Source organism: Stegostoma tigrinum, chromosome 18, assembly GCF_030684315.1.
Source record: "Stegostoma tigrinum isolate sSteTig4 chromosome 18, sSteTig4.hap1, whole genome shotgun sequence".
In the NCBI taxonomy this organism is placed as follows: domain Eukaryota; kingdom Metazoa; phylum Chordata; class Chondrichthyes; order Orectolobiformes; family Stegostomatidae; genus Stegostoma; species Stegostoma tigrinum.
The window spans coordinates 40,088,314-40,111,212 of NC_081371.1; the positions used below are offsets into that span (position 1 = coordinate 40,088,314).

Below are 22,899 nucleotides of genomic sequence, written 5' to 3' on the forward strand. Positions count from 1 at the left end.
AGGCAAGGCAGGTATACCTGAGACCAACTTATTTATGAAGTTGTGACTAATCAGTGGCAATCAATAATTTTGAAAAGTATTTTTAAAGTTTTATAATTGCTGCATGCATTCACATATGCTCAGAGTGAGTGAGCGCATTGGTTGTGAGTAAAGAAGCAGGCTGGTCCAGTGCATGTACTGTGTATTTATCCCTAAGAGTACAGTGTGCTTGCTATAGTATTGCAATGACAGTCGCCAAAGTAGCCCAAGATGCAGCATCGAAATGCAGAAGTATCTGGTAAGTTGATCAGAGATGTGCCATGGGGTTCTTAGAGGCTGGCATCCATCAAATGCCAATGTGTATGGATGTAGAATGCATGTGGCTGGTGTTCACATAGCATACCCTGAGATGTTGGTGCCCAGTGTTCATGACAGACATTGTTTGGAGCAGGTGGCGAGTTAAGTTCATCAGGTTTCCATGTCGGGTTTTCATAGTGCCTGGCTTTATCGGTGCATTTGGCACAATAGAAAGCTGAATATTAATGAGATGAGTAAGGCTATCAACAAAATGTTTACTAAGCAATAACCCCCTTATTTGGCAGTTTGCCACTGCCTGGGGAGATAAACTGTTTGTGAAAGGCATAAAAGATGGAACGAGTTCCTGATGTTGAGATCTTCCTTGTCAGACTTTGTCTGATTCTGCTGCAAATCGCACCATCACTCAAGCATCTGTAAGATTGATTTTTTTTCAGAGTGTGCAGTGATTCTACACTATTCTATTGCCACCATAGAAATCCTGCAATAAACAGAGAATGTCCCCGCAGGTCTGGCAACATCTGTGGAGAGATAAACAAACTGAGTTAACATTTCAAGTCCACTTGAAGCTCTGAAGATGTCATATTAGATTTGAAATATTAACACTGTTCATCTCTCCATGACTTTTCCTGCCCCTATTTCTTATGTTCCTATATTAGCAGCACTAATCCTGACATGTAACAGCAATGCACTAGCAACAACTTCACTGCTGGCCTGAGATGTCTTGCTCATCTTCAAAGGAAGGCTAAAGATTTAGTGCGCAATCATAAAAAATGCATAACATTTCAGTAGCAATCAGCAGATTTCACTTCAGATTATGCCATACAATCCATGTTACACATGAGCATGCAGTGTGGATAAATTATACAGGTTACATACAGAGCAGCAGGAAACATAGTGGGAAAGGAGAAGAATAACAATACAAAAGCTGTTCACTATCAGATCAGAAATTTTTAAGCAATGGAGATTCTTTGCCACATTTGAAGTGTCTGGGAATGTGTATGAATTCAAACAGGAAATAAGATAAGGAAAATAAAAGTTGCCAGCAAAGAAGTTTTTTTTGGTTCATAATTTACATTGTTGAAGTGGAACAAAAATCGAAGAGAACAGTTCCAGTTCAGAATTGTGTGCACTTAAATAAACATCTCTCGCCCACCATCACCATCTGTTCTCGTACAAGTGTGAAACAGCATAAAGAATATTTGTCATTGCAAAGAACGATCACACTGCCAGCCTTTGGCCCACTATATTTTTTTCATGTGAGCGCTTTACGTGTGTGAAATATGAAATGAGGCACAACAACCAGGCAGACTAAGCAGACAACTGTCACAACAACAGAGTCCCTCATCCCTCTGACCTGTGCAGACAAAGTGTTGGAGGATGAATTTTACATTCTCAAATCCCAGCCCAATCCTTATGTAAAATTTAAGCACCTACCTCACGTCATCATGCCCTCATTTGATAATACAAGTAGTTGAGCAGGTTGCCGATCTCACCAAAGCAGCTCTCAGTTCCAGTATGATTCTAGTTATATGGGCAAACGTCCTATACACTGGGCAATCATATCAAATAGTATACCCTTGTGGTATTTCACAATAGGAAAAATACTGATCACCCCCAAACACCCAGTGCTTGCAAAACTTGAAACATAGTGCCAAATTAGATGTGATTCTGGGATTAGATAGCATTGATTAAGTAATCCTGAATGTATGAAGAAAAACGCTGACAATGAATTTAAGGCACTTGCATGTATCAGAAGCTAAATATGCATGAAGTGAAGTCTACATATGTTAATACATAGAGTTCTGTCCTTTGCAGATAGAAATAACATGTACCTAACCCAAACCCTAACCCTAACTCAACAAAATGGTTTACAACTATTCTCTAGTTTATTCATCAGGGCAATTCTTTGATCAATCACAATCAATCTTCTTGGCTTAAAAGTAAACAAAGGTTGGCAGTTAATTGTCAGTCATCAATTAACTGCCAATTTTACATGGCAACACCTCTATCAAAGTCACCTTGCCTGCCAATTAACATGCATAACTTCATTCAATGTAAAAACATCATTTCCCTTTACAAAAGCATTCTTATGAATATCCTGATAATGCAAGACAAATATCTCCAACAAAATATTTATGCTTTCATATATACATAAGCCCTGATGAGATATAATCGAAATGTCTAACAGTTAATCAGGAGTTAACTTTTTCTAAGTAATTATTTGCTTTGCAGCAGAATCCTTTGTATTTGTAAATTTGAATAGAATTACTAGAGGGTTCAAGGTGCAGGGGAATTGCTCAACAGAATCTTCAATTTTCCCGTCAGTTCCCTCTTCCTTTCTTCATACTTAGAGAGCAAGAGACTCAAAATATTTCAGATCATGGTATTTAAACAGACCAAATCTGCCTTTTAATAGCATTTCAGTCTACTCTATCAAGTCATGACTCTCACATGATAGGTAAGGCCTTTGCAAAAGCTAAATTGGGATTTGTTTGAACTGAACATAAATTTCTAATTGCATGTTAATTTTGAATTTTCCTCCTGTGTTTCATTTCTGTCCCCTTTCCATTGTTTGCTAACAAAAATTGATGTGTTCCAAGTGTTGATGGGATTTTTCTCATCGGATCCTGCCTATCACTTATTGACGACCAGGCTGCATTTGACTCCACAAAAAATTGGTTTTGTGCATCTAAATAACATCATTGGATGCAACATATGGGCAGGGAAAATGTGCCAACAACAGACGCTTTGGTGTGGAAGAAGGAGAAACCACTGGTAGGTGAGATTTTTGGCCAAAAACAGATTCCTAAGGATGGAATCAGGCGGGTGCAAGCCCCCAAAATTGCTGACCGTGATGAGGTATTGGAGAAAGATGGTGCGCTTAACCATGTTAAAGGCTGAAGTTAAACACAGAGGGATGAGGTGGTGGGTTTGGCTTTGCCACAATCACAAAGGATATAATTTGTAACTTTACTAATGAGTCACTTTGATGCTATGCTCAGGACTAAAACACAATCGGCTGAATTCATGCACAGGTTCTGGGAAAGATAAGCATGGATTTTGAAAGTGAAAACATATTTAAGGGAGGTTGAAGATAAGGTAGTATTTTGAAATGATGTGGAGAGGGACCCGCATGTGGTGAAGTACCAGGCACAAGTGAGTAGCAACCAGGCCACTATTAATGTGCCAGGCTCCAAGAGGTCAGGGTCAGAGATGGATTCTGCTGCAAAGGATGACTTGGATGGTGCAACCTGTTGTCAACCTCGCATGACTTCACATAGCAACTGGTGCCTATTCATTCATTCGACTATGGACATGATGGTCAATTCCATGATTACACGTGGACTCACACATGATGCAGTGTCTTGAATTTCTGTCACAACACAAGCAAAAGCTACTCAATATCTCTTGTGTTGCAGTGGGAATTCACATGGATTTAGGACTGTGAAAGTCATTGCTCCCAATGGCATCAAGGCTTTCAGAGAAATCCAGCAATCTGCCTCGCAAGACTATTAGGGATTGCTGAGGCCTAATGGTACAAGAGTCTACTGTCCCATCTCAGGATGAGAAAGTTTGTGCTCCCATTGCAAGATTTTGAGTTATACTTAGTAAAATGTAAATCAATTATGGCTATAGACTGAGGTTGTGAGAGCCTCTGAAGTGTATTAGTCCCAATTAGCTGCAAGGCCCAATCCAAATACAATTATATTTTCACTGGTTTTATGGAATTTATTGGATTGATCATTACACACTACTAACCCTGTCAAAAGGTAAGGTCTTAGTCCAGAGGTTCTCCAGGACATCCTGCAAAGCTATTTGCAGTTTCCATCAGCTGTACTGCATAGGAGCCATAGGTTAAGTAAATACAGCCACTAAGCGGTTGCATTAGGGTGAAAAGACATGTATTATTGGTTACAAACTGCACCTAAGTGTAATTAAACCATTAAATGCTTTTAACCCATCTGCTTCCATGCCTCTTTCAGGTAAAAGGCTTGAGATCTAGTTCTGTTGCAAGGTAATTGACTTGAAATGTTAACTCTCCTTATATGTCACCTGACCTGCACAGCATTTCCAATCCAGATATCCAACATCTATGGAATTTTGTCTTTGATCTAGTACAGATGTTCTGTTCCTAAGTTTGTCCTATGTTGCAGAAAGCATCCTTACTTATTGAAAGAGCAGTAACAGTATTTTTGATTCCAGAATCAACTGTATGTATAATGAATGTATTGTGAAACATTGCCCCAGCTTTCATGTTCCAAAATGGGATGTGAACCTGGTCTTGCCTCATCCAGGGGTAGTGACACTACTGTTGCTCCATAAGACACCCATTGAACCAGTAGTTGCCAAATAAACTTTAATGTCAAACCAAAGGTTAAAATCAATACAAACAATTACAAAAATACCCACATCTCACAAACAATGATGGAGAAAAGAATTTCCTGATCTAATCACTGGGACAGCCGTTGCAGATCAGACAAGTATGCTGTTACGGAGACAATTTGATATCAAGTGTACATATTGTCAGACAGTGCTACCCCCTAGCCACAATCAATGGAGTTGCAGCTAAGGGCCAAGCAAGTGGAAAACGGTAATTTTCCATTAATACAATGGCCTTATTTCAGTTGCAAGTTCCAGGAGCAGTAAATGTTACATGTTTTGAAATCAACCTGTTCAAATAGATCATGAAATACTGCCAAAGGAAATGAGACTTGAACTCAGACCTTCCAGACTAAAAGCAGCGATACTACCATTGTGCCACAAGTAGCAAACACTACCATGTGCAGTAACCAACAAGACATCTTTGTCAATAATTTTAGTCACCATGGCTTCATTAAATTGAAATATAGTCTCAGAATATGACGTTAAGAGGAATTGTACAGTGCCAGTGGCTATTTTTAAAATCTTCCTTCAGATCTAGTTTCGATCATTTGGATTAACAAATCTAATCAAAGGGATGCTGAAATCTATCCAAAAAACCCCTGCAATTTTGAGCTTTGAAGAAGGGTCACTGAACCCGAAACATTAATTCTACATTCTCTCCACAGATGCTGCCAGACGTGCTGTGTTTTTCCAGCAATTTCTGTATTTATTATTGAAATCTAACTTGTCTAATTAAATTTAATTCTATACTGAAATTCAATAAAATGAACTGTCAACTGAAAACAAAACATCAATGGTTTAAAGGCTAAGATCAAGTCTAGAATTAATTTAATTGCAAATTGACGTCCAGTCTGATTTCAATCTTTGCTTTGTGGTTAGTGCAGCTTTCATTTCACTGTTATCGCTGCATAAAATAGATTCAGGTATTGACAGGATTCATATTTAAATAAGAACTATTTGTTCACCAATACAGCACTTGTTTCAAAATGATCAAACTATATTTTTGATATGAAACTCAGATTAAGATATGAGTTCACTTAGGCGATTATCTTAGCAGTGTTGTAATTTCAGTTAAATGTTCCCATAGCAACTACACGATACACAATAACTGGTCTGGGGAAAAAAATGTTCTGCTGTGTTTTCACTCTAGTTTATTGATGCATCACACCTGATTATGTTAAAGCCTGATTCAATCAGGTTTTATTGAGTCACACAATTGCCTCAAAAGCCAAGTGGGAAAAAAATGAGGTTAATTACACTTCCAATAAATATATTCTCACAACCTTCAAGACATTACTTGTGTATTACATCTTGTTTGTCCATGCAGAAATAATATTTCACTCAGCTTCTTGTCACAGTGAGCTTGAAGATTCAGAATTAATGGTAAAACCTTTCACACATTTTGTACTCCACTTTGCAAATAAATTATCCGGGTTGTAATTTGAACCTTGACAGAAATTCACAAAAAATAACAGAGACACAAGAGAGCACTCTGAAACAATATTTATTCATCAGTTAAATGTAATTATATTACAAAAGCGTCAAGGTTGGTCCTCAGTAATTTAGCTTGGATCAACCTTGCATTATCCAATAGCTCGAGATTTTCTACTTCATCCATAAAGAGAAGAATGTAAGTTATTAATTAAAATGTCAAAACAAGGAAAACTAAAATACTTTTAATTAAAATAGCGTGTAATGGTATAATGTAAAGCATAATGCCTTAGCTGAAGTTTAGAAAGAAGACTCAATCATGGTCATACTTGCAATTGAATGGAACACCTTATTTGATCAGGTTAACTTTCCAGCCCAAAAATAATATACTTGCTAGTCAAACACAGGCAAATGTTGTTTACAGCGACAGTTTCTTCAGTGTGTGGGTGGAAGTAGTGACTACTATATATTACAACCAAATAAGAATCAAAAATCATTTTATGAATATTGTATCTTGTGAATGGGGGAAGGAAACAGTAATAATCTTTACTGAGAATATCACTTCTTGATATTGTGCAACATTTTAAATAAATGCAAAAAAGTTTTCAGACAAATTCAAGAATAAAACGTATCCCCAAAACAATCTCAGTTTGAAATCTGCACCAGATTTACATTTTAATAGCCATTTTGCTTATACTGACCCAGGCCTTTTAAGGTGTGAGAATAACTGCAATGTCAATTGTGAGCATTGCGTTACTCCCTAAGATGTTTTCTTAAAAAAAAATTCTTACAACTGTTTTGCCTCCAGTAATATAGCTTCATTGTAAATTTGCACAATCATTCAGCTCTTGTCCCTGAAACAGAAAGCTGTGAGGTTTAAACTCCAATGTAAGATTCAAATAAATAACCCAAGCGGGCAAATCGATCATTATTGGGCATGCAGATTTTCAGATGTTCAGGCAATTCATCTGTCCATTTAACCATCCCGGGTATCTTTTGCAGAGCAGAATTCTCCTCTACAAATATTTATTCTTTAACCAATATCAAGAAGAGTAACATTTGCTTCGCTGTAGTATATCGCTCTATGCAAATTTACCACCCCTTTTACCAACATGACAAAAAATAAGTGGTTAGTGATTCACTGGCAGCAAAGTACTTTGTGACAAATTGAAGCTATAAAAAGGTGCTCTGTAAATGCTAATTCTTGAGTCAAAACTTTTAGTTAGTATACAGTATTTGGAGTGATGCAACATTTAAAACTGGTGCCACAATCTCTAACCAAATGTTAGCAGAAATGTTATGGGTACAGTAGCAGAATAACTACTGCACCAATGTGTTGAATTATACAACATGCTAGATTCCCAACTGTAAATCCCTGTCAGCCAAAGAATTGATGACAATGTGTGGGAAAGCCAGTCAAGGGGAACACTGGTTATAATACAGCCATTTAAAGTCCAACTGATTTAATCGACAGGAGCTGGGATTTTTGCTCCTCAAGCAAAAGTCCAGTAGTCGCAACAAAAACAAAAACTGGAGAAACTCAACAGCTCTGCTAGCATCTGTGTAATTTCACTCTGCAGATGTTGCCAGATCAGCTGTGTTTCTCCAGATGTTTCTGTTTTTCAGCATCCACACAAAATGAAACAGTTCTTTGTTCTTTTTTGAAGTCCAGCAATGCTTCAGCACTTTGGGATTGTGGTGTGTGGCATTGGATCTGGACTTGGATAAATGTTTGAAGGCCTTGTTTTTACCAAGATGGCTGGAGAAGTTCTATCAATGGGAAGGTGCTGAAGGGACTAATGCATTGGGAAAGAAACCTGGGCAGTAACACCCCTTGAGAGGCATTAAGGAGGAAAGTTTCCTGTCTATCTTCAACCTGCAAAATGTAACCTGCCAGGCTGTGTATTTTACATAAGTATCTTCTTCCATTTGTTAAGTCCTGGTGGTGAAACTTTTAAATGTAATTATGTCCCAATTCAAAAGCCTCAGCAGGCTGGCCACCCATTCTAATCCTGACATTGCAATTTGAGAACTTGAATTCATTTCCAACATATCTATTATCAGTGGAAATGACCAGATAACTGTTAGTAAAAACCCAACAGGTTCACCACTGAATTTTAGAGAAGGAAGTCTGTGATTATTATGAGACTGTAGTACATTGGAGTGAATTAGTTTTAAATGCCCTCTCAAGTAACCTTGCAAACAACTCAGTTGTGATCAAAATCTCAAGCCAAAGAGGGACAGGCAGAAAATGCTGATAAAAAAACAAGAACACCTTTTACTTACCCATGAGTTATGAATTAATCTTATTCACAAAATTGCCTCTTTAAGGGAGTTGAGGAATTGCAAGATGATTGGATTGGACAAGGAAAGCTGATATTGTATGATTAAAAACAGAAAATGCTGGTTATTTAAGACCATAAGACATAGGACAGGAAGTAAGGCCATTCGGCCCATCAAGTCCACTCTGCCATTTAAATCATGGCTGCTGGGCATTTCAACTCCACTTCCCTGCACTCTCCCTGTCACCCTTGATTCCTGCTGAGATCAAGAATTTGTCGATCTCTGCCTTGAAGGCATCCAATGTTCCGGCCTCCATGTGCACGTTTATAATTTGTGCCGGATTTGTAAAACATTATTCCAATGCCAACATCATCTCAAAATATGTCAATTTATATTCACTTTGAAATAATTCAGGTAAGATTCAATAAGTTGCAGTGTTTATGCATTCTACTCGGTAAGACATTGCTTCATACAATCTGAAACGTCAATGTAATGTCAAAACATTACATTTTACATATATATGGGTGTTATATATGGGTGGTTACCTCTGCTACCAATATGAAGAATACAACGTGCTGCCACAGTTATGTTAAAACTGTAACTCATATCAAAACTGTGGAAAAGACTTAGAGGAAGCAATACCAAACATTCTGAACATTTCCACAATAGAATCAATTACTCTACATAAATTTTGGTTCGCAGCTCAAGAAACACCAGTACTGGTGAATAGAAATTCCTAACTTACTGACCAGGTATCACCATTGAACCAGGTGTAAAACCCTCTCTTCCTCGATCTACTGCACCAATATGAATATTTCCTTTCCTGCACCCACCAGCCTTCAGGCTTTTCTGTGAAATTGTCTTTTGGCATGTATTTATTGATTTGCACTGGAGGGTCCATCATTAGTAATTTGCACCTATGCTGGCCAAACAAGATTGGCAGAATTTACTTTCAGTCATATGACTGTCAGTGTCAATTGACATGGACAGTTAAACCCATCAAAGTGTGCAACAATAAACATTATGCCATTTTGAATTGTTTTCATTTATGATCACGAAGACATAAATGTTACCTCTGCCACATCGGCAAAGCTCCAAAAATTCTTTCATAAATTGAACTGACACTATTTCATTGTAGCAATCCTAAACGGCTTATTGCCATCAACAAAAAATACCTGAAATTTCTCACACTTACAACATTCTATTTATTTATGACCCATTACATATTTTCTTGGACTTTCAATGGGAGAACATAATAGAGAGTGACTACATATCAATGAATGCCATTAACATGATGTTGATTAGAAAGTGAACAGGACTGACATTCCTGATCTTTTATTCTTTATTTTGTGTTACGTTTCCAACTATTTTAGTGGTTTCCTTCAGATATTGTCTAATTTTACAGTTTGGTATATACTAATAAGTTTGATAGGAAATGGGGTGTAATTAGACATTGATTAAAAGGACACACAAATAAGCATTATTTTGACTGCAACTTCTAGGTTACAAGGGCAGAGGGAATTCAATCTTGGCTGTACAGTTCACACTTTAGCAATGATAATAGGTCTGTAAACTGAAAGTGATTTTCTTCCGGTTTATTGTGTCAGTGCTCTGTAAGTTTTTTTTTAACTGTTTCAAGACTTAATTGGCCAAATGTACTTATGGAACAAAACAGATCATAGCTTACTGCAAAAACTAGAATCTGAGCGAACTAAACAAGCAAATGATGGCTAAATTGCTATTGATTTTATAGACAACAAAACATAATGAACACAATATTAAAATAAATGCATCCATCTTTCATACAATTTATCAGTAACTATTTGGCTTTCTCCAGTTAATTTAAGTTGAGAAGGAGACATATCTCATTGCCACAGCACAGCCACCTTTCCAAATCCAATCCAACTTTTTCTCAACTTCCTGGCAATTGCAACTTTTCTAAAGATTATTTTTTTGTTGTATAGTTTGATTCCAAACTCCATTGTTCTTTTGCCCAAACATGTTCTTACCAAAGTCAGGGCAGAAAAGTTTGTGGGGCAAGGTTGTCAGAGTGCAGCCTCGAAAACATTTAGCTTGAGGCTGAAACGCTCAGTCTCTGTTAAATTCTAACTAAGACACAGGATAATATTAAGTTGGTTTTATTGATTTACAAATTACAACTGAGGCCATGCTTCAGAAAAAAACAATTATTGGTTGTAAGTGTTTTTCAGTCAGTCTTGAGTTTAGGAAGTAATATATAACTGCCCCTCTCTTGGTTTAAGCCAGCATGTGGAATTTCATGGCCACAGTGGCAGGGTACTAAAAAGTGTGTTGCTGGGCATTTTAATAGGTCTTGACTGCACTCAATGAAGCCAAATGGAGAAACCCAGTGGCTCAGTGATTAGCACTGCTGCTGTTCTTCTCCAGGAATCTGAGTCTGATTCCAGACTTGGGTGACTACCTGTCAGAGTCTGCAAATTCTCCCTGTGTCTATGTGAGTTTCTGCCGGATGATCTGGTCTCCTCCCACAGTCCAACAATGTACATATCAGGTGGATTGGCCATGCTAAATTGTCTATCGTGTCCATGAATGTGCAGGCTAGGTGGTTAGCTGTGGTAAATGCAGAATTAGAAATTAAAAATGAAATTCTGTCTTTGGGCAGGTGATGCTTATCAGCAGTCCAAGAATTCTGCCTGAAGGTGCAACAGACAGTTTCAACTTAAGATAGCCAGTTGATACTGTTCACAGACTCAAGGTTTGAAGACTCTATTTTGTGTACTTATTTTTCCTACTCTCTTTTAGCCCCACTTGACAGCTTAACTCTTATTGATTTATGCTCCATGCAAAGGTGCTAAAATACATTGAAGAGTGAAATAATTGTAAACTGTAAGTAATGGCACACGATCAAACTTCATTTGAGCAGGAGCAGGGATTGGCAACCCTATCACACAGCTGCATTAGAATTTCTCCATTAACAGCTTTAAAAAAATCTAAATTCTCCTTCCCATAACCATTTTCTCCATTGTAACTGTTGAAATCGAAACTCCAAGACTGGTTCTGAATGGTGTCAGGTAACCTCAGATTTCAATTCTCTATTCACATGTAGTTTTAATTGCTTTATATTTCAAACACTGTACAATTTACCTCCATGTAAATTATTCATGGTACGATATGCATGCAGATTACTGCATGCAACACCATTGATATCAGGTCACGCAATCAAGTGAATAGAAATTCAGAGACCAGTTGAATAGTTATGCATCCAAATGTAAAATATATGGGAATTAATAAATTGGTGTCAGCACAATCATTTATCATTATTAACAACAGTCTGTTAATGGTTACCTTTGATTTGAAAATGAACACCTTATTATCAGCTGCAAGAGAAATAGGAAGTATATACCAAGGACACTAAAAAACAATTGCAATCCATTTTCTACCATTGCCAATCACTCAAACCTTCATCAACCTGTCTGATTCTCCATCAATTTACCACTGCTTTTTTGAATAGTGAGTTTCATCTTTTCAACACACACCATAGAAAGTAGTCACATCCAATTTCTAGGACATTGTCATTATCTAAGCTTGAGCAAATGACCTAGGCTCCAAAATTTATGGCAGTCTTGGTCATATTATGAAACAGTTATTGGTTATCTAAGACACTTGAATAATTAAATAGTTCCAATGAGGGTTTTCCTTCTCCAGCACCAATGATCCTAGAATTATGAGACTCTCATTCAAAGGTCTTGCACTAACTGTGAGACAGGTAGTGAGTAGCAGTTCTTCTCAGAATTGTGATGCTGAGCACAGTGAGCTATTTTTGCTCATTTTAAAGCTGCACAATTTTGTCAATAAAATAACACTGGCTTAGCACTGCTTCATACAATAGTAACATAGCACAGATTCATAAAATATTAAAAAATGAGATCTCCAAACACTGAAGAGACATGCCTCATTCACATGCTGCAGATTTTGGTAGAGATTTGCTCCAGAAATTGGTCTGAGGGTATTGCACAATTCTAGGTGATTTATTCCTGGCTGTGGCAGTTCAACAGGGCATTCATCTGCTCCATTAGTTTTGTCTATTTGGTGAATCAGCATTACTAATGGAGTTTTAAGCTGATTTAGAACTTAAGTCTATTGCTATTTATGTGTTATTGGCATGCATATAAAATACAATGTATTTAGGGCAATGAAATTCCAGACACACAGGATAACTAAAGAGGTAGGATGCTTAACCTAATAGAAATGAAAGAATACAGATACAAGCACATAAGCAGGGCTACAATAGAATCTAACACTTTTAGGAAATAAAAGCATTATTTGTAATAATTGTCCAAAGTTTTATCATAACGTGAAATCAACATACCAAAACCACTACAAAATTCTACCTCAAATTGAGATATTTAAGAGTAGGTTTGTGTTAAAAGTTTCACAAATCACATGCAACAGTAATAAGATGATAATCTTTGCCATAACTATTGAAAGATTGATTGTTCCTTCAGGCCAAAAACATGAATTGCTGATTAATCATGCTTTAGTAGAAGAAAGGCCAATCAAAATGACTGGGACAAAAATGTTTTATCTTTATAACATCAAACAGAAACATTGCTATTTATGGTTGCATTTAAAATGATACGTAAAATCAGAAATTAAAACACGTAACTTTTTCTGGTCTCTGCAAATACTTTCGAAATACAGCTTTGCAAAGTCCACATTTGCTGATCCCTTGATGTATGTGCATTATCCTTCTTTTCCCGAACTTGCGCATATGCTTTTAGTCAAATGCCCTTACAGTAGAAGAAAAAAAGTTAACCTAATAAGCATAAATGTAGTGATCACAGAAACTTGATTGTGTTGGCAGTGGATGGGAGGAGACAGACCATGATGGGTGAAGGGAGATGAGTTGAAGACTTGGGAGGTGTGTGACAGTGATGTTTTTGAATAGGCATGGGCAAATGAGACAGAGGTTGGAAGTGGGTAGGAGGAGATAGAGAAAAGGGCTGCAGAAGGGATAAGAAATTATCTCATTGCCATCTCGCATCTCCCTAACCCTCTTGCTCTTGACCCTCACCATCCCATATTTTTTCTCCGTCTTGTCTCCTCACCCTCACACTGCCTGTACTTTTTTCTCTCTCTCTCTTCTCCCGTGCATCCATGTCTCTCTGTCTGCTCTTTTCCTCTTCTTCTCCTCTCTCTGGCAGCTTGCCTTCACTCTCTTCTTCCTTGCCTTGGCACCGCACACCTCCCCCCCCTCCAACTCCAGATCTTCTCATCTCCCTCTCTCATCACACACCGCCCTCACCCCAACTCCTACAACTCTCTCTCCTCACCATTTCACGCTTGGCCCACTCTCTCCTCGTCTTCCTCTCTATCACTTCTCGCTCTTTCTCCCTCCTGTCCCTCCTTTCACACCATCTTCTTCCTCACCTCCTCTCTTCCTTTCCTCACCCTCATTCCGCTTCCCATTCCTCTGTCTGTCTCTCTCTGACTTCTCACGTTCGATCTCATTTTCTTTCCTCCTCAACCAATCCCTCTCAATTTAGATGTAGTTATGAAATTATCAAATAAAATTGCTTGGTGAAAACCACCAGTGCACCTGTCATATGCACATTATTGTGAAACAGTCACAGATGTCAAGTGGAACAAAAATATAACTTATTGACATAAGTATCTAGTTAGTTCTCAATTAGTACCCTACAGGTTAAAAAAAAAGGGTAATGAAGCAGGGGAATGCAAAATCAGCTAAACCTCTGCAGCTGCCATTTTATGGAAGACAGCAAATTGGTTAGTGCATTTCTTCATCACTACTTCTACATTCTCTTTGTGAACACTTTTCTCTTAATTTAAGAACCACTGATAGATAGTTCTTAGCATACGGATGATTTTTGGGATCAGCTTTCCCCCTATAACCACTAAGTACAGTTTCCATTACCTATCTATCTATGATACAAAGTTTTACCAGTGAGCATGTCCTTAGCCTACAGATGGTTTATTTTGCTGCAATTCAACCTTCACAACACATATCACTGGCAGCCACTGCAATTCAGTTGAAGTGAGATGAAATTGAAGGAAGTAAGGTCAGGATTCAAATGAAATTGAAGATAGTGATATGAACGACAAATGGAAGGAATCTCCTTGATGAGCTTTCTACCACTTGGACTCCATATCTTTCAATCAGCAGAAGAAAAGGTTGGTAATGTTGCAGTACAGCAGGCTGCATAACCAGAAACAGGATGGCCTCACTTTATCCAGTCGTTCGATATGATAAGCTCTTCTTCCTTCAAACAGCATTTAACTATGTATCTAAACACTTTCCACAAAGCTAACTACAACTTGGCTTTTATGATTAGGCACAAGGTTTTGATTTAAAATAATTAATTGTAAAAATAAAATATTCTATTGTGTATTAGAAAAAGAAGAATAATTTTAAAATATGATATCTCTTTAATGCTGCTTGAGAAATACCATTTGCTTAAGGTTATCTTTATAAGAATGCAATCTTCTTGTAGATAAAAATTGTGAACCAATACGAATTACTTTAAAATCCTGAACAGCTCTATCCAAACTCTGTATATTAGGGTACAATGAAATAGAATGTTATTGAAGAAAAATTGTAACACTTACTTACTATGACTCTGAATACTTGTGTTCCATTACTTTTCAAAAAACCTTGTGCCATTTTGATCTAAGCTGCAATAAGCTTAGCTAAAACTTCACAATCATTTACAACATGATGTACACAGTATCTGGCAATTGATTTATCTACAATTATCACAAATGTTCTATCTTAACATTTTGCATCTCCCACGGCAATATCAACAATTTGTAACAGTCTTCTTGGATGGCAAATAGCTCTAAGTGGACAAGGTTTCATTTGAACTTGGTGCCTAGAAGATTTATCTTGACAAATCTGAGAATAGAAAAACAAAAGGACAAAATCTGAAAGCAGCACTGTTTTTTCCAAAAGGATTTCAATCTGCTGAATTTGTCATGAAGTTAAATGTTATTTTCCAGGTTTCAACAATATTCAGAGAATCACTACAGTGTGGAAGCGGGCCATTCGGCCCACTGGGTTCGCACAGACCCTCTGAAGAGTATCCCACCCAATCCCTGTAACCCTGCATTTTCTATGGCTAATCCACCTAGCCTGCAAACAATGGGCAATTTAGCATGGCCAATACACCTAACCTCAAATCTTTAGACTGTGGGGAGAAAAAAAGAGTACCTAGAGGAAACCTGCACCGACACAGGGAAAATGTGCACCTGCCACACAGATGGAGGCAGGAATTGAACCCAAGTCCTTGGCACTGACAGGCAGCAGTGCTAACCACTGAGCCACTATGCCACCCTCCTAAACTGAAATAATCTGCATCGGTGTAATTTGTCTCTAAAGTAATCTAATAATGCTTACTTTTATAACAAATTTTAAACATGGTTGGGTCTCAAGGATGGTGTACTGAGCAGAAGTGGAAATCCTGGCAGCTTTCCCATCCCTCCCAAGGTGGCTGAAAGCATCGCAAAGCTTAAAGGAAGAGTAAAAAAGCATTTAAATTTATGCAGTCCTGTTCATCCTCTCAGGATGCCCTGAAACATTCCACATTTTGTTTTGAAGTTTAATTTCTCATGTGATGTAGGATAATGTAGCAGTCAATTTGCATAGAATCAAAGAAATTCATGATCATAATTTATTTTGTGTTAGTTGAGGGAGAAGTATTGGCTACAACACTGGAATTACTCCATTGATGTTCTGCCACAGGCTCTTTTAAATCCATCTGAGTGGGTAGGAGGGACAAGAACTGAAGTTGCTGAAAAAGGTCTGGCAGCATCTGTAAGAAAAGATCAGAGTTAACATTTCAGATCTGGAGACCCTTCCTCAGAACTGCCTCATTCTCACTTTAATGCCTCATTCAAAAGACAGCACCTGCAACAATGCAATTTTTCCTCAGTACTGCACTGAGGTACCAGGTTGGATAATATGTTCAAGTTCCTATAGTGGAGCTTGAATCCATGACCATCTGATTTACGTGAAAGTGTCATTATGGAGTAAAGGTCAATATATCAGACTGAATTTTACCAGCCAACTAGGTTTCAGTTTGGACACACAAACGGCTAGTAAATTACTGGGAGTGGAAGGGAGTTTGAGTGTGTGAAAGCCCAACCCTTTTGTGCTACCATGACGAATTAACAGTGACTGGGGGAGGCTAACACTTCTGCTCAGAAGTAAAATGAACCACATAAGCAGCCAATGAATGATCACTTCCCCACTGTTGCTATTTTTTTCACTCGGGATAGGTGAGACCATTATCACATAAGAAAGAACTTGGTAAACCCTGATGCCCATCTTCCACATTCAAAGGGCTGCCCTCCTAATTGGGCAATGTGGTGACCCCTGACAGAAATGGACAGCTCTGCAACTGTAGAGTTCCCAAATAGCAGAAAAATGCAGGTCTCAAAAGTGGAGATCGTCACCTTTCTGTATTTGAGCCAGATTGGAACCAACATCTGAAACAACCAATTGGAGAAGGGGTAAAAGGAGAAGGCTTTATAGTCCCTTGGGCCTAGTCTCAATAGATCATAGCTGAATTTCTACATCAGGCCCACTTTCCTGTCCTTTCAATGCCTCAGTATACAAAAAAATTCCAATTTTAGTTTTGAATGCAATCAATCAAATCATTTGCTGTCTTCTGGGGTGAGCAATTCCAAAGGCTAATCAACAAGTGGAAAAAAAAATTTCTGAAGAAGGGTGTCAACCCAAAATGTCAGCTTTCCTACTCGGCCTGCCGTGTTCATCCAGCCCCACACCGTGGTCCCCCCAAAAAAACTCACGTCAGTTCTAAATGCTCAACCAATTGTACTGAAGCTCTGACCCCTAATTTTAAACTCTCTAGCCACGGAACACAGTTTCTCTGTTTCGTAGGGTAAAAACATCTGCAATCACTCCTTCCTCTTCTAAATTTCACTAGGTACAGATTCATTCAATTCATCTCTTTTAATAGAAAAGCCCTTACAAGCCAGAAATTCATCTAGTGAATCTCTTTTGTATTGCCTTTAAGAAAAACATATTCTTGCTTGGGTAAGCAGACTAACACAGTGCAAACTGAATAAGTTCTCACCACAGATGTTCACAATTACAGCAACAGGGCTCTAAAGAAGTCATATTGGACATGAAATGTCAGCTCTATTTCTCTCTCAATAGATGCTGTCAAACCTGTTGAGTTTCCACAGCAATTTTTGTTTTTAATTACAGTTACAACAAGACTTACTTTCTCTTGTACTGCAACACTCTTGCAATGAAGCATCTGTATTAGCTACCTTCCTATCAGCTTACAGTATCACATTACATTTCTGTGATTTGTTCATGGGTCACACAATGCACAGCGACATTGAATAGGGCTAAGTTCACTCAACACAAAAAAAGTGATGTAATTATATGTTACAACTTCCTGTTCAATAAGATATTATGTTATAAAAATTCCTTATTTCTCCATAAATTCTGTCTGCATATCGCAGAATCTATGTAAAACCATCACTAAATTTGACATTACACCTTCGTAGTCCATTTCAAATGGTTTTGATGTATCTCATCAACATATATTTTGAGTTTATTTTGGAATAGGTTACTGAAAGCATAATTTTACCAGGCTTTACAAAACAGTTCAATGATCCAACCTAAGTGAAGGTTTTAAAACCTAATTTTTCCAGTTATTCTACAGAAAACATTAACAGGAAAATACATTTCAAAGTCACAAAATGTAAATCTTTTGCAATGATAATTGCAAATAATTAGCACTAGCTGGATTAAGAATTAAACACTAAATATAAAGTAATTTACATGGTGGAATAGTGATGGCTTATATAGGTCAAAAAATAAATGTTGTCAACCTCTGACAAGATTTAGATTCAAATTATTATTAATCTACATGTACATTTAACAAGGTGATGCAAAATTATTCAATTAGGGCACAGTTTTAATATAGAGAGCATAACAATTCTGTTTAATAAACCTGACTTATTTAAAATGCACATAACACTGTACTAAATTCATTCTCAGTGTCCAACTTGACCAGCTGTCACTGGTACTGAGAATAATTATTGTTTGCAGGATTTATAGAGACAATCTGTGTGTGTGTGATTCATTTGAACTCAAGCAAAAGTATTGAGAACACATTTGATTGAGTTCTAAGGCACTGCAGAGTATGTATTCTAGTACTATACTTAGAAATGCTCCATGTAACTGCCTGTTTTAACAGCATAGGTAGTGATTCGGAATAAAGGGATCTAAGTGAATCTCATTTTTTAAAAAAGCTGTTCATGATAGGCGAGCATCACTCGCAGGGTCAGTATTTATTGTCTATCATTAATTGCCCGTGAGAAGATGGTGGTCAGCAACTATTTTGAACTGCTGCATTCCACATGTTGTTAGTATACCCACAGTGCTTTTAAGAAGAATTTCTGAAATTTGACTCAACAATGGTAGGATAGTTAGCCATAATCAACAATGAGCTATAGGCAATTATCTGTTTTAAACACAGAGATGATTGGTTATATATAACTTGAGAGACACTAATTTTATCTTGATTTATCATTTCCAAATGTTTTCCCACTCCCAAGGTTAAATTGACTAAACCATGGACACTGCATTTGTCTTTACAGCCTTTTTTTTAACCAAGGTGTAATATTTGCAATTCTCCAGTGCTCTGACACCAACAACGTATCAAAGGAGAAGTTAAAAGATTATATCCAGGACCTCTACATTTTCACCCTGGCTTCCCTTGGTATTCTCAGATATGCATTCCATTTGATCTTGATGACTTATTAATTTTAATCACAGCCAACTTTTCTACCACCTTCTCTTCATTAATTTTTAACTCATTTGGTATCTCAACGAAGATAACAAAGTGTGGAGCTGGATGAACACAGCAGGCCAAGCAGCATCTTAGGAGCACAAAAGCTGATGTTTCGGGCCTAGGCCCTTCATCAGAGAGCTCTCTGATGAAGGTTCTAGGCCTGAAACGTCAGCTTTTGTGCTCCTGAGATGCTGCTTGGCCTGCTGTGTTCATCCAGCTTCACACTTTGTTATCTTGGATCCTCCAGCATCTGCAGTTCCCATTATCACTGGTATCTCAACGAAGCTGTCTTTCATAATGATTCCAGCAGTCTTCTTTCTTGGTAAACACAAAACCAAAGTAAAGTATTCATTAGGTATGTCAGTACAACCTGTACCTCAATGCTTTGAGCCTCTTTCTTGGTACAGAACTAATTTTTTCTCTCCCCTCACAAACCCATTATTTTTGTTATATTTCAATCAATATGTTTTGGATTTCCTTTTTCGTTAACTCCATTATCTTCTCAAATTTTTGGGTTCCTTTACTTGCTTTTGCATTGGCTTTCTGAATTTCCCATTTTCACTTGTTATCAGATTCTGACATCTAGCAAAAGTACCCTTTTATTACTTTGTCTCACTCTCCAGCACTTTTTTGTCATGTAGAGCTCTTTTGATTTTACATGTCCAACCTTCCCTTTTTGAGATTGCAGCCTGACAGTGCTGTTACACATTTTCCTGCCAGTCATACATTACAATTTACTCAGCAGTTTTATGTTTCCAACGTGCTAAAATTGCTTCTCTTCCAATTCAATACTTTACTCTAGCTTAGATCCCACTTGACTTATTAGCTTTGATTTTTCTTACCCTGCTGGCATTTGCTGTCCTTAGCCCATAACACCCTCAGGACCAGATTCAGCAATGCTTCCTTTGTTGAACTTGAATGTATTAGTTAAGAAAATATTCCTGAACACATTTCAGAAGCTCTTCTCCACCTCTGGTCTTATCAGTAACACTATTCCAGTGTCTATTAGGATAACTGAACTCTACCATTACCATGGGTTTAAAGTTTTTGTACCTCTACTTTCCTTGCAAATTTGCGCCTTTTGTTCTTCTCCATGAATTGGCATCCTACACAATACATCCAGTGGTATAATGACATTTCTATTGTTTCTTAGACCTAAGCAAATGAATTTGGCTATTGATTTCTCCCCAAGCCATCACCTCTTTCAAGAACCCATACATTTTCACAGAATTCCTACAGTGTGGAAGAAGACCATTTGGACAATCAGGTCAAAACCAACTCTCCGAAGATCAGTCCACCCTGACCAGCATCTGCTATCCTTTTCCTGTAAGCCAGCATTTCCAATGGCTAACTCACCCAGCCTGCACATCCCTGGACAAGTTGGGCAGTTTAGCATGGCCAATCCACATAACTTACCCATCTACAGACGGTGGGAGAAAACCAGAGTAAATTCAAGCAGACACGAGGACAGTGTGCAAACTCCACACAGTCTGTCACCCGAGGCTGGAATCGGACCAGGGACCCCAGTGTTGTGAGGCAGCAGTGTTAACATGGTGTGGCACAGTGGCACATTTTCTTTAAGAAATCCAATCTTAACTTTCCTAATATTTTCCCTAATATTTGCATCCTTGTTAATGAAAGATGGATGCTAGATGTGAGAATATGGCACAGAACAGAGCTAACTGAATATGGGAATCATGTGAGCAATGACTTTGCTTGAAGATTGTAAAACATATAGGAGCAGAAGACAACCATTTTGCCCCTTCAGTATGCTCCACCATTCAATAAGATCTTGGTTGATTTGTGTTTCAACTTCCATGTTTCCATTTATCCCAATTACCTTTGATTCCCTTACCCAACAAGAATTTACTTACCTCTACCTTCAAAATATTCTACAACCTGTGTCAACTGCATTCTGAAGAAGAGATTTCCAAAGTCACACAACCCTCTGGCGAGAAAATAAAATCATCCCTGTTCCAAAACAGCAAGGCCTCATTTTAAAATAGCGTCCCCTAGTTTTGGACCAACCCATGAGAGGTACTTTTTCTACATCCATTCTGTCAAGACCATAAAGGATCTTTGAAACTTCAGTCAAGTCACCCCTCTCCTAAATTCCGAGGGAAATCAGCTCAGCCTATCCAATCTCTCCTCAGAAGACAACCTATATATTCCATGTATCAATTTAGTAAACCTCTTCTGAACCCTATCAAATGCATTTCCACCTTTCTTAAATAAGGAGACCAAAACTGCCCAGTATTCAAAATGTTGTCTCACTGATGCACTGTATAAGTGAAGCACAACAGCCTTACATTTATGTCCAATTCTTCTTGTCATAAGAATTGTATGCAAGATCGAGGACTTGAATCTCTACTGAAGTCTGGGATAATGGGCATTGCAAAGTAAATATTAAGTATCCATATAGTTCCGATGTAGAAACATGCACTAAGTCTCACAATTGCGTTTGATAGCTTATCCCCTGACCAAAATAGATATTGAAAAACTATCTATCAAAGTCTGAGCATGCATTAATGTTGCATGTGAGGCTATGTAAATTGACAATGCTAGAAATTAGTGATATTAAATTTAGTAATTTAGTAATTTGATGGTTTTTGATCCTTGCTAAGTATAAAAAAGGTGCAACTGAGTCAATGTTTGTGCATCCGGTGTACTGGACTCTATGCTTTGGAGAAATAAATTGTTTTCTTGAAAGTAAATGCATGGTTACTACATTAACATGGTCAGATGCTCTGGTGAATGTCAATACGTCTAAACTCCCAAGTTAAGCAGTCTCGTGAAATAAAGATAAATATTCTCACCTATGACATATGATTTTGTTGGACTTGCTGCTGTTGCTGTTGGAGCAGAAGTTGTTGTTGTTGTCTGCGTCGGGCAGTTCGTAGCTTCTCAAATCGTGCTTCCATTTCCTCCAATACCTTTGGCGTGTATCGAACGACCAGTTTAACACTGTTCTGAGCAGCCTTCAGTAATTCGACTGCTTTCTCATGGTGTTCCCCTTCAACACTCTGAAATGATCAATACATTTTATTCCCTACACTGCAAAGCAGAGTCCAAAAAAATCTGCTCTGCACCTTTGTGAATTATTGTAAATTCACGGCTATGATTATTTTAATCAACCTGTTTGGAGCTGTTGTTATACATCTCTGTCACAGGTGGGGCTTAAACACAAATCTTCTGGCCCGAAGTAGGGAAATTTTACAGCCTTATCTTTGGAGAGAAGGAGGCTAAGAGGGGATTTAATAGAGACATACAAGATGATCAGAGGATTAGACAGGGTGGACAGTGAGAGTCTTTTTCCGAGGATGATGACTTCAGCTTGTATGAGGGGGCATAGCTGCAAATTGAGGGGTGATAGATTTAAGATAGATGTCAGAGGCAGGTTCTTTACTCAGAGAGTGGTAAGGGTGTGGAATTCCCTGCCTGCCAATGTAGTTAACTCAGCTACATTAGGGGCATTTAAACAGCCCTTGGATAAGCACGTGGATAATGATGGGATAGTGTAGGGGGATGGGCTTAGATTAGGTCACAGGTCGGCGCAACATCGAGGGCCGAAGGGCCTGTTCTGCGCTGTATTGTTCTATGTTTTTTACCCTTTGCATTTGTAGTTTCACGCCTTGACAATGGCATAGAGTAAGCAGAGGAGGAAGGAGGGAAAAGT

The 22,899-nt window shown here is 37.9% G+C and overlaps 1 protein-coding gene across 7 annotated transcripts in view; it reads right to left on the reverse strand.

Moving 5' to 3' along the window:
* Positions 1 to 673: 673 nt before the first annotated feature.
* The window catches only part of lin7a (lin-7 homolog A (C. elegans)), a 72,695-nt gene continuing 50,469 nt past the window's right edge, over positions 674 to 22,899 (reverse strand). For 5 of the 7 annotated variants that reach the window (XM_048548665.2, XM_059652461.1, XM_048548663.2 and 2 more), the window contains 2 exons: positions 22,040 to 22,246; positions 16,028 to 16,202 (listed from right to left, as the gene is read on the reverse strand). In XM_048548665.2, the coding sequence (XP_048404622.1) occupies positions 22,040 to 22,246 (207 nt within the window). In that variant the 3' untranslated portion in view covers positions 16,028 to 16,202. Of the gene's footprint in view, positions 816 to 5,774; positions 15,287 to 16,027; positions 16,203 to 22,039; positions 22,247 to 22,899 lie in introns of those variants that run through there. The other 2 variants (XM_059652463.1, XM_059652462.1) reach the window with 2 other exon arrangements.